At 33.5% G+C, this 12672-nt stretch overlaps 1 protein-coding gene across 1 annotated transcript; it reads right to left on the bottom strand.

The window, feature by feature from the left end:
- Positions 1-506: 506 nt before the first annotated feature.
- LOC127540908 (olfactory receptor 1013-like) lies at positions 507-1454 on the bottom strand. The gene has a single exon (XM_051965855.1). The coding sequence runs from the start codon at positions 1452-1454 to the stop codon at positions 507-509; it is 948 nt and encodes a 315-aa protein (XP_051821815.1).
- Between the last annotated feature and the right edge of the window lie 11218 nt (positions 1455-12672).

Below are 12672 nucleotides of genomic sequence, written 5' to 3' on the forward strand. Positions count from 1 at the left end.
CATTAAAATGTTTCACTGCCATTAAAATGTGAGATCTTTCTATGTAGAAACTATTTTTACCTTTCTTCATATCAACACTTAGAGCAGTATTTGAGATACATTTTAAGAGATTAATAGATACTTTTTGGCTAAAGGACTGAATGACTAATTGAGATAAAACTTTCACAAATTGTAAGAAACAGGACTTGACAACAGATCTTCCTCACCACAAAACATAATATATTAACCCACTCTATCCAATCATAAATTAAACAACCAAAAACATTTGACTCTACAATCACATTTTTCTTTAAATAATAACCCAGTTTCATTTTGCTCATCCCAGAATATTCTGCCATAACCCAAATTGTCTCAAATCTTATGAAACTATTTTATACCTAACAAAAAGAAGGCATATTCTATATCATATTTAATAGAAAACATTTCAGAGAACTCTGAGTGTCAGACAAGTTACATCAAATATATGGATGAAATTTTTAGAGGAAAACACAATGTTTTCTCCAAATTTAGGAAGTTGTCATTTTGCAGAATTTCTTCAGGGCTTCTTTGACATCCTTGTTCCTCAGGCTATAGATCATGGGGTTCAACATGGGGAAAAGCACAGTGTAAAATGTAGAGACAATTTTGTCCCGTTCCAGAGAATAGCTGGAACTTGGGCGAGAATAAATGTAAAGAATAGAGCCATAGTATAAGGTAACAGAAATCAAGTGAGAGGAACAAGTAGAAAAGGCTTTGAGTCGACCCTGTGTAGAGCGAATCCTCAAGATGGCAGCAATGATGAAGAGATAGGAAGCCAGGATTAGTGCAGTAGGAGTGATGACATTGGAAGCCAAGAGGAAATAAAGCACTTCCTGGTAACTGTCCTTCACATCACATGCCAGCTTTATCAAGGGTGGGACATCACAGAAGAAATCATCAATGACATTATCCCCACAGAAATTCAGAGTGAATGTATTGCTAGTAAGTATGATAGCATTAACAAAACCACCAATGTAGGAAATGCCAACCAGACACATGCATAACCATCTAGACATGGCCTGAGCATAGAGCAGTGGGTTGGAGATGGCTACATAGCGGTCATAGGCCATGGCTGCCAATAGGTAGCATTCACTATATGCTAGTCCTGCTGAGAAAAAGAACTGAGCCAAACATCCAGCAAAGGAGATGCTTTTGTCCTCAGAGATACAGGTCACCATGATTTTAGGAGTATAAACAGAGGAATACCAGAGATCCAGAAAAGACAGATTCCCAATGAAGAAATACATGGGAGTATGCAACCGGGAGTCAGTATAGATTAATACTATCAAAGTAATATTCCCCATCAGTGTCATAGAGTATACAATGAGAAAAATTACAAACAGGATGAGCTGCATCACAGGATCCTGGGAAAAACCAAGAAGAATAAATTCAGTTACAGTGTGGTTGCCTTTCTCCATGCCTGTAGAAGGTTTCATCTGCCATGGAGAAGTGGTTCAGAAGCATCATTGCCCATATCTAGATAAAACAAATGAAAAGCAAACATTGCATGATTGGATACACTATACCAATCAACAGTTGTAAAATGTGCCGATTGTCTAATTTGTTCATCTCTGCCTATCATTTGAGTAAACCTTAGCACTAGCAGAAATTTGAAATGGTTCTTATTTCAATGGAGTGACTTTGAATGATCAACATCTTTAAGAAGATGGTGTTCCCTACTAACCCAAAAAGGTTTCAAGTACATGCCATGTCTCTGATTTCAACACTACCATCCAAAGACTAGCCCAGCTAGCTTCAGAGAGGCTCAGTACCTGCCATTTTGACTAGTAAAGGAGATTTTATCCACATCCATCTTCAACAAATGTCTACCAAGCTCTGTACAAAATATGGAAGTACTGAGTAAGAAATCATTTTGAAATAAACATTAGATTAAATTAAATTTTAAAAATTTAATTACACTATTGGGCCATAAAGCCATTCTTGTTTATGATTAATGAAATCCCATTAACCAGTTCTCTTTTAACCTAGTATATCAAAGAATTATAGGGTTATTGCTTCATCATTAACTCACTCATTAATGAGTGAACTCTTTTATTGTTAAGATAAGAAAAATGAACTTCAGGGAGTAGATGTGGTTTGTCTAAGATGATCTGACTCCAAAGTCAGTTCTTATTCTATCAAACAGTAACATTTCATTTTTTTCTACCACTTGCTATATTAATATAAAATATGTATTTTTGCAAACATGAGGAAAAACAAAATCTAAAAACCTAAGAGTTGAAAAGTCCTTCATAAAGCATCATCAATGCAATTCAAGCCTGAAAGGAATTCTCATTGCAATAAATGTAAGAAGTAGTTATGTGGCCTTTGCTTTATGACTTCCAGTATCAAATAAAATGTTTTATTGTTTTAAAACAGTGTACATTCTTCATTGTGCCTAGGATCGTTTTGTTCCTGAAATAAGTCCATCAAAGAACTCTTTTTTGCATTTATAATATAGACTTCTAGCTCATCTCAGTCCCCTAACCACACCACTTTTGAGGATAATCTGAAATAGTGAAATTTTATTCTATCATCATCACCACTATCAGAGATGTTGGCATAATTGTTTGATACTGTGCTAGTAAGGCAGCTAGGTAGTGGAATATATAGGGTACTAGGCTTGGAATCAGGAAAACTCGCCTTTCTGAATTCAACTCTGGCCTTCGACATTTAATAAGAAATCATTTAATCTTATTTGTCTCAGTTTCCTTATCTATAAAATGAATTCTGGAAGAAAATGGTTAGCCAGTCGAGGACATCTGTTAAAACTCTGAATGGGGTCATAAAGAATCAGACATAACTGAAAACATCAATATACTGGTGGTCAATAACACATGAGATTACACTCCATATATAATAGTAATAGTGTTTTACTTAGGCAAGTCATATAATATACATGTAGCTCAATATTGAATGTTTTTGCTCCTCACTTCTCACTTGGTTCTCACTGCTTCTTTCAAGTTAAATCTCATCTTCTGAAGCAGGTCTTTCCTGGTTGCTCTAACTCTATCTAGTACCTTCTTATCTCAGTTTGTCTTTTGTTCATTCCAGTGAGATTTTGTATTTATCTAGTTATTTATTTCTATCTCCCTCTCCCGTTAGACCATGAGCATTTTGAAGATGTTCAATTAGCTTTTTCATTGTACTTATTATGTTATGGAAATTCCTGTTTTATTCCTAAATTAAAAATAAAATAAATTATAAAAAATAAAAAATAAATAAAATATACTTACTTTGGCAGAAAAGTTTTCTTTGATGTAATCACTTTTCATTCAAAATTATGATCCTAAAATAGAGCATAGAAATCTTTTAGAAACATAGAAGAAAAACATGTCTCTCTCCTTTTGTTTATGTAAGGGCACTGGAGAATTCCTCTCCCCTTCCACTGAGGCCCTATAGAAAATGTATTATCATCTGGGGAGCTGCTTGGGAGAGAGGAGACCTGAAATAATGGACATCTCTATTTAGAATAATGGTGCAAGAAACTCATCTCATGTGATAATTTCTGACCTCATATAAATGTGACTTTTTTCTTTCTCTTCTGTGTGAAGCATTTGTTGGATAAAATTGAAAAAACTGGGCTGGGCACAACATGTCATACAAGGAGACAGCAATAGTTTTTGACTTGAAACCAAGCCCTTACACAGCTTTCTTGTTCAAGAAACTTCCTCCTAGAGTTGGCACAAGTTCAAATTCCATATCTGGCATAATACATTTTCCCTCCTCTTTTCCGCACTGTTTCTATCTTTTATGCACATAGTTATTGTAATGGCCATCTATCTCATTAGAATAGGATCTTAGTGATTCAGCAGAGACTATTGTTTTCTTTCTATGTTCCCAAATGTAAATGTAATTTCTGGAACATCTTTTGTATTGCTCAGTCATTTCTGTTCTCTTTAGTTATGAAACCCCATAGATCTCTATCTACAGGGTTTTCCTGGCAAAAATACTGGAGTGATTTGTCATTTCCTTCTCCAGAGGTAAAGGCTATTACTTACCGAAGGAAACATAGCTAGGAAAGATATTTCTAAAGGTTGGATTTGAATTCAGGTCCTTCTGATCCCAAATTCAGTGCTCTACCCAATCATCTGTCTAATTTCCATTTATTGCTTAATAAATGTGTGTCAATTTACTAGACTAAATGTCTCAGATTTATCTTCTATATCAGGATATTTCTGCTTTATAGAAATATTCATCATGGTGGTTGACCCATTGTAAATGCTAAATAAGAACATGTAAAATAAACTTTTGAGGATTTCCAGATATCTGGTTAGATAAAGATAAATAAAGAAATAGTCTAAGTGTTTAATGAATATTCATTGACTTCCATTTTACTTATTACTTATTTGAAAAAACATAACAAATGGTCCTAAGAGATCCCCTAAAGTGATCTGTCAGAGAGGCACAATGTGTGTGTCTTTCTCTCTTTTGAGGTCCTTTATATTTTGGGGGCCACTCTAGATTAGAAATCCCCTCAAGTTCTTAGGATGAAAAACTCTCCTTGATCCAAGTCCTAGGTAGAAAATAAGTCAGGTACATGGTGAGGAAAAGTAGAACAAAAATCCACAATTATAACTCTATGTATGCTCCTAGATGGCTGCAGGATCTTGGGAGATGAACTGTTCCTGTCTGGTCAAAGAATACTGATGTATAAAATAACATGATTGCATTAGATTAGAGGTTCTTGACTGGTGTAATAGAATCTCAGATCTCCTGCTCTGGGGAATCTTAGGAACCCCCTTCTCAGTGTATTTTTCTAATATTAAAAATGCATAGGATTGCAAAGGAAATAAAATATGTTGATATAAGTTATCGAAGAATTTTAAGGTGATATTTTAATACACCTAGCAGTGAATCTAATAAGTACAGTGATTCCAAGGTAATGTTGAATGTAAATGGTATTTTGAGGCATTTGTAACAATTATAATACAGTATGAAAATATGTATGATTTCTATTGTTAACTAAGGTTCAGGGATTACTATTCCTATTGTGTTTTGTTGCCTAAAAACCTAACTGAAGGAAATTATGTTTCAATTATACATAAAGTAAAAATAAAGACCTATTTGTTGTACTATTCAAATCTACAGAACTCTTTAAATCTGTCCATAGATATCAGGACCTTGAACTTCCAAGTAAATAAGATTCTTTCTAATTTCTAATTCTAAGTTCTTCAGGGAAGGATAAAGCCAAGATTCAGGAAGACTCTTCTTGAGTTCACACCTAGCCTCAGATACTTCCTAGCTGGGTGACTTTAGGCAAGTCATTTCATACTGTCTGCCTCAGTTGGTCATCTGTAAAATGTGCTGGAGAAGGAAATGGCAAAACACTCTAGTATTGCTGCCACAAAAACATGGATTCACATAGATGTGACTGAAAACTACTAAATAACAACAACAAAATGTTTTATTATCTCTTTACATTCGAATAATAGCAATACTGACTCTATTAGCTCCAAATTTCATATTTTGAGTCCCTTTAATCTCTAGCATCTCCCCAGGCCCTTACCATTTCTAACATTCTATGTTTTATAATGTTAGGATCACTTCTAGGATTAGCATTCTTCTCTGCTTCCATCAATCTCTCTGGGCTTTTCTTTCAGGTTCTGAGTTTAGGAAATTTAAATCCCCATCTTCAATCCTAGTCAGATTTCATTTCAAGATTCATTTCAGATGTAGCATTCTATACCTATTGAATGTCACTGAAAATATTAATAGAAAAGTGTGATCTTGTGAAGAAAAGACCAATTATACTGAGTAGGTTTCTTGTCCCTGTGATAAATAGTCCAAATAAATGGTATTTGTGTATTTGCTTATTTTCCCATAATTTTATTGTTTTCCCCTCCTTCTTCTCTCCTTTCCTTTCTTCCTTTATTTATCCCTCCCTTCTTTCCATATTCCTCACTCCCTCAACTCCCTCTGTCTTATCTTTACATTTCTCGTTCCTCCTTTCCTCTCATTCTCACTTCCTTCCTTTGTTCTTTTCTTCCTTCCTTCCTCTTTCCTTCTTTCCTTCATTCCTTCCTTCCTCCCTTCTTTTATACATGCTTTCCTCTTTTCCTACCTGCCTTCCTCTATTTCTGTCTGTTCTGTCTCTCTGTCTTTTTCTGTTCATCTTGCTATCTTTTTGTTTTTCTCTGTCTCTATCTCTGCCTCTCTCTATATGTCTCTCTGTCTCACTATATATCTCTCTCTCTTTCCATTTCTCTGTATTTTTTATATTTTCTGCATATTCCTATTTCTCATCACTGTGAATGTGAAGTAAAAAATTGTCTTTTCTGGTTGCCATTTGCTGACACCGTTCCATTTTCAATTTTTAACTTCCTCTGGGTTGCAAAATGAACTGTCAAGAGCACATGTAAACTTGATCAAATATTTTTGAGATGAGATTTGACATCATTCATGTATATGATTTTATAGTTTGCTCGGGCCCTAATATGTGTTTTCAGCAATCTTCTGAGTCCACCATAGGTTTGAGTACTCACAATTTTAATGGCAGAAAAATGAAATGGACCTGTGGGATTTTCCTTTCCACTAAAGCTCTTAGTTTAGAAAAGTGGAAAGAATAATACATCTGGAATCAGAAGACCCAAGTGTGTACGAACCCTTACTCTGCACTTGCTTATGGTCTGAATCAATTATCTTATTTGTAAAATGAAAGATGTAAGTTAAATGACTTTCCAGTTCCCTTCCAAACTAAATCTATGAGCTCATGAATTGCAGAAAATATAATACTTTTGAGATTTCAGATATTGTACCAGGCTTGTGAATGAGCTATTTGGATCAGATGTGTAGGTATTTATCTGGCTTCTCAGCTGGTACCTCATGTCACACAGTAGAGGCAGCTGAATTTATTTATGCAGTATCCAACAGACTATCAGCTGCTTTTGCAACAACAAAATATTTCTACTTAAGTCCCATCCCTGATTCATACAACTCACCTAAAAACGAGCAATGCAGTCATCCCAGTGGAACCCTCCCTATTCTGCTGCTCCTGGAATCTTTTGTACTTACTTTGGGCTCTCCAGAGACTCAGATCCCAATCAAATAATACACTTGGCCTGGAAGTCCTTGGATATGGCAATTAAAAAAAATTTCCTGTTGATTGTTTTGGTTTTGTTTAATTCCACAGGAGAATGGAGTCACACTTGGGAATCATGCTCTCCAAAGTTAATTCATCCATGACTTTCTTCCTTAATGAGACCTTGCAAATATAGGAAAGTAATAATAACAATGACTTACCACTGCACCAAAACCTAATAGAATCTGTAGATTGGGGTTGAGGAAAAAAAAAATATACTGTCTCAAGCTATTTTTGGACCTTCCAAAATCCCTAAGGTTATTTCCATGAGAAATGGAATGGGAATAAAACTAAATTTCAGGGAAAAAATAAGAGAAAAGGTGAAATAATTTAATTCATTTGAAAACTACATGGTTTCTCTTTCATAGAAGAGTTCTTAAAGAAATGATGGCCATTTCTATTGCTTTTTTAAAGCATTTCAATGCTTTTTCAATTCATTCTTTAAATGTATCAGTGCTTATCATATTTAAACTACTATTCAAATTGCTACATACATACATACAAAAAGCAAATAATCTCTTACTTCAGGAAGTCTGTGTTCCACAACAGGGGATAACATGTAAACAAATAAGCAAATACAATATATTCATAAAAGGGGCAAAGTGGTGATGATAGAGTAAAGAGAGGGATTTATATAGCTCTGAGAAATTTCCCTCCAAAGAACTTTAAAATAATACTTCAAAATGAATTCTGTATTGTCAAGAGCCACAAATGTGTGGGAAAACAATTTTCCAGACTAAGACAAATGAGAAGGCCAATGGAAATTGTCTATCACATCATGGCGAAAGTATAGCAAAGTCCAGTATAACTAATATCCTAGAAAGCCAGCAATAGATCTTGGAAACAATTGATAATTGGTCAGAAAAAAAAATCAGAGGGATCTTATTTGTTGGCAATTAGGTCCAGAATTCCATTGCATTGATTATATGCAGATCCAGATCACAGTTCTGGATCTCATTCTTAGAATGAGAAGTAGCAATAGCATAACAGAAGTATGGTATACATAGTAGAGCAGAATCTTGATCACTATTTTAGGGCAGAAAAATGATACATGTGGCCACCCACAGACCAGATTATAGACTAGGAGAATAGTAAACCCACCTCTCCTTGGGAAAAGTGCCTACTTACAGAATGTCAGAATTAGCTCAAAAAAGCTGCACACAAAATAAAAAAATCCTGTAGTTTGGAACAGTGCCCTCTCCATCCTGGGAACAGAGTCTAACTTTAATATCAAGTTAAAAGTTAATAGACTGAAAAATGAGTGAACAATAACATAAGAATATTGTGACAAGGAAGACCAAAACACAAACTCAGAAGAAAATAACAAAGTCAAAACTAATACATCCCAAGACACACACACACACACACACACACCATAAATTGGATGCAAGCCCAAAAGGAATTCTTAGAAGAACTCAAAAAAAGTATTTCAAAAATCAAATAAGAGAGTTAGAATAAAACTGGGTGTGTATATGAATGAATGAGTAATATATGAAGATCATGAAAAAAGAATCAACTGCTTGGTAATGGAAGTATCAAAATAATGAAGAAAATAACACTAAAAAAATAGGCCAAATGATTAAAAAAATCAAAAATCCACTGAAGAAAAAAACTCTTTAAAAGAGCAAAACTGACCAGATGGAAAAGGAGGAGAAGTAAAAGGATGAGGAAGAGAAGGAGAAGAGGAAGGAAAAGAATAATAAAAGAATCCTCTGCTCCCAAAAAGTTTCTAAAAAGAAAGACAACATACCAGAAGCAACAATGTAGATAATATACAACACACTCACACATACATATATATATATATATATATGCACATCCATATATGGATGTGGATATTTATATGTATGTATATTCCTACATATATATATATATATATACATATTTGGAGAAGAGAAGAGAAGAGAAGAGAAGAGAAGAGAAGAGAAGAGAAGAGAAGAGAAGAGAAGAGAAGAGAAGAGAAGAGAAGAGAAGAGAAGAGAAGAGAAGAGAAGAGAAGAGAAGAGAAGAGAAGAGAAGAGAAACTTTATTAGTTAAGTGACTTCCTGCAAAAGTTTAACTTTTGAGTTGACGAAGGAAACCATGTTGGGGTGGGGAGAGAGACAAAAATTTTAGTGCTGACAGTTATACTGAACTCTGCTGAGGTTTATACAGATATTATTTCAATTAATCCTCATAATAATCCTGTAAAATAAGTGTTCTTAAAGTCTCCTGTACCTGTAAGGTATGGAGACTGTTACAATTCTCTTTTTACACTTGAGGAAAATGAAGTAAACAATAGTTAAGTAATTTTCTCTGGGTCATACATATAATGTTTCTGAGGCTGGATTTGACTCAGGTATTCCTGATGGGCCCAGGGCTTTATCCACTGTGCCACCTAGCTGTTATCCATTGTGCTGAAAAAGACCAAAATTTCTACTCTATAAGATTCTCAACCAAAAATAAGGTGGGCTACTTTGGCTGGAAAGGCAGAGTTAGGGTAGAATTCCTAAAATTATGTCACTGGAGGTTTCCAAGCAAAAATGGAAAGTCACTGGGCCGGGATAACACATGGTGTATCATTGTTCAGCTCTAGATTGGACTAGGTGTCTACTGAAGTCATTTCCAAAACTGTTATTCCAAATGGTGGCTATCTCTGAGACTCAGTCACTGAGACAACGAATAATACTAGTTTATATTCTTCTATATATTCTGAATGTCCTTGATTTTATGTATAGGAGTATTCATTACACTGACCTGTAACACCCTTTCATAACTGAAGAGATTATCCTTCTACAGATGAGTTTCATTCATTTAAGCATCTTGGTCCTTGGACTATGGGAAAAGTACTCAAAATCTTTTTGGTTTGTCCAGATTTTCTGCAGCCTATGCAACAGTGGTGCAACTTTCAAAAGCCTATATGAATTCCTTGCTATGAGAAAATATCTGACTAGAATATTGCAAAAGCATATTCTTATTAAGTAAATCTATAAAAGGTTAACTGGGTCTCAAATGAAGTATAATTATTTGGGAGTTAGAATAAATATTTGGGAGATTTTCACTTAGAATTCTGCAGTTCCAAAGATCTTTGATGTTGATGTGAATAAGGAGAATGTCAGAAATACTTCATAAATATAGCAAAGGTACCAAGAATTATAGCTATTTATCTGTGATTTTTGATTATCAAATATTTGGAAAAAATGTGATCATGAATAAATTCACATAAATGCTCCAGATTATTATTATGTGTTTAAATATTTCAAAAGAAACCTAACAAATTAAAAGAAGTTAAACTTAGATAAGATCCTGAATCTAATGGTTAATGAAAATTACTCATTAAAAGAAAAATATAATCAACATCAGAAATAATCTGCTCTCCTCATAGATAACAGACTTTCAGGTTAAACATAAAATGAAGTTTTAAAAGCTATCTCAAATATTTCTGAAATTACACGTGGAAAAGAACAAGATTTATTTCTGGAAATTCCTTTTATTTTTAATTTTTTATCAGTAAATTCTCCATTGGACAGCTAAGTAGAAAAGTGATAGAGTATCAAGTATGTCATCATCTTCATGAGTTCCAGCTGGTCTCCAAAACTTACTAGCTGTATGATCCTGGTCAAGTCTCTTAACTATGCTTGCCTCAGTTTCTTCCTCTGTAAAATAAACTGGAGAAGGAGATGACAAACAAATCTAGTATTTTTGCTAAAGAAACTTCAGTCACAGAGAAAAAGACATGACTGCAAAATAACATAACAAGAAATTCTTCATATAAAGATGACTAAAGAGAAAAATAAAAAGGATCTATATCTGGGAGCTAGGAGAAAATGATCAGTTATGAAAGAAGAAACAATATTCAGTTTCATCAGTTAAAGCAACTCTCAAATAGTTTGTGGAATCTTTTTTATTATTTATTCATTTTCCAAACATAATAAAAAAGAAAAAAATTGTCATACAAAAACAACAAGTTAATTTCCACAATATGTGATCCTTCTGTGTGCGATATGGTTTAAATCTACTAAAAACAAACACATATTAATAATTTTAATTCCCCCCCAAATGAAAATCCATTAATGAAGGATTTATTTACAAAATATGAAATGTAAATTTTATAATAATCTTTTCCAGTGTTGATTATGCTACATTATATGAAACTACAAACTCAGGAGACTAGGACAGAAACAAACATTCATTGTAGAATAACTTGCTCAGAAAACAAACCAACAAACAAACCTCAGAGTTCTACCTGAGGAGATGATGAACTACTTATGATTAGGGACTTGGTAGGTTAGTGACTGTAACTGAAAGAGAGGTGGTCATATTTTTGTCTCATGCTCACAGACAAATAACTTGTGGAAGGCTTTGACCCTTATAAAGTTTGTCTTCAAAAAAGAGATATTTGCAAATGGACAACTCCATTTGAACAGCATTTTAGTTAATCTTTTCCATTCTCTCAGAATGAATAATTGATATTTATTCTTTGCATTAGGGCCTCATGGTCTACCAACAAAGTCTTTCATCAAAGGGAGTATGTTTTTTTTTTTGCTTTGTTTGTTTTAGAAAGTGCATTTGACTTGAATTCAAAAAGTTTCAGTCTAAGATCTAAAGTTGAATTATGAACTCCAATTTTTATTAACTGAGTAACCATGAACAAGTCAATTTTTTTTCTGAGTTCTGGTTATTCGTTTGTAAATTTGGACTAATAATATCCATGCTCCTAACATACAATATTGTAGAGAGATAAATATTTTAAAAAACTAAAAAGTTATATGCATACATATATGCACAATATAGATATGTGTATACCTATATCTACACATATATTACACAGATATACATGTGTGTATATATGTCTGTAAACATACATAGAATTTATGGCAACTACTGCAAAGTGACAATTCTGTAGGAATTTCTTACAATAATTCATATTAAAACCTGCCTATGACTTAATAGATAAACTTTGAGGAGTTGATTTGCAATGATATAAATATGTGAGATATTATTTGATATATTTGGAAGGATGGTATTGTAGCTAGAATGCTGAGTTTGAGACCAAGATGGCATAGATCGAAGTCCAATATCTGATGCTAAAATCTCTCTCTGCATAGAGCAAGTTAATTTACCTCTATGTTCATCTAGAAACTCTCTAAGACATCTACTGACAACATAGGAATGGAATCAAACTGTCAGTATAAAGATAAAATAAAAGATCTTCACAGATCACAGATGTTGATCAAAGGGCATTATGAGAACTGGATTAAGAAAATAGGACAAATTTCAGCATTTCATTCATATTAATAGTTAACTCTTTTCAAGAAATTTGGAATTATAGCATGACTAATTCTTATGAAGTTTTATAGACAGAAAAAAAGAGATTCTACTCAAGGAATGTTACAGATAGAACATTTATTTATATAATATTGTTAGTTAGTAACTAATCTCATTTCATTCACTACTCTACACAAGCTTATTCTTACAAAATATATGTATAAGTTTGTCAATAAAAAGAAGAAAATGTAGATTGATTTTATTTCTTTTTTAAAGTGACAAATATCTAAAAGCTACATACAGGTGTTTGAAATCTTGTCCCAAAA

This window comes from Antechinus flavipes, chromosome 6 (assembly GCF_016432865.1).
Source record: "Antechinus flavipes isolate AdamAnt ecotype Samford, QLD, Australia chromosome 6, AdamAnt_v2, whole genome shotgun sequence".
Classification (NCBI taxonomy): Eukaryota; Metazoa; Chordata; class Mammalia; order Dasyuromorphia; family Dasyuridae; genus Antechinus; species Antechinus flavipes.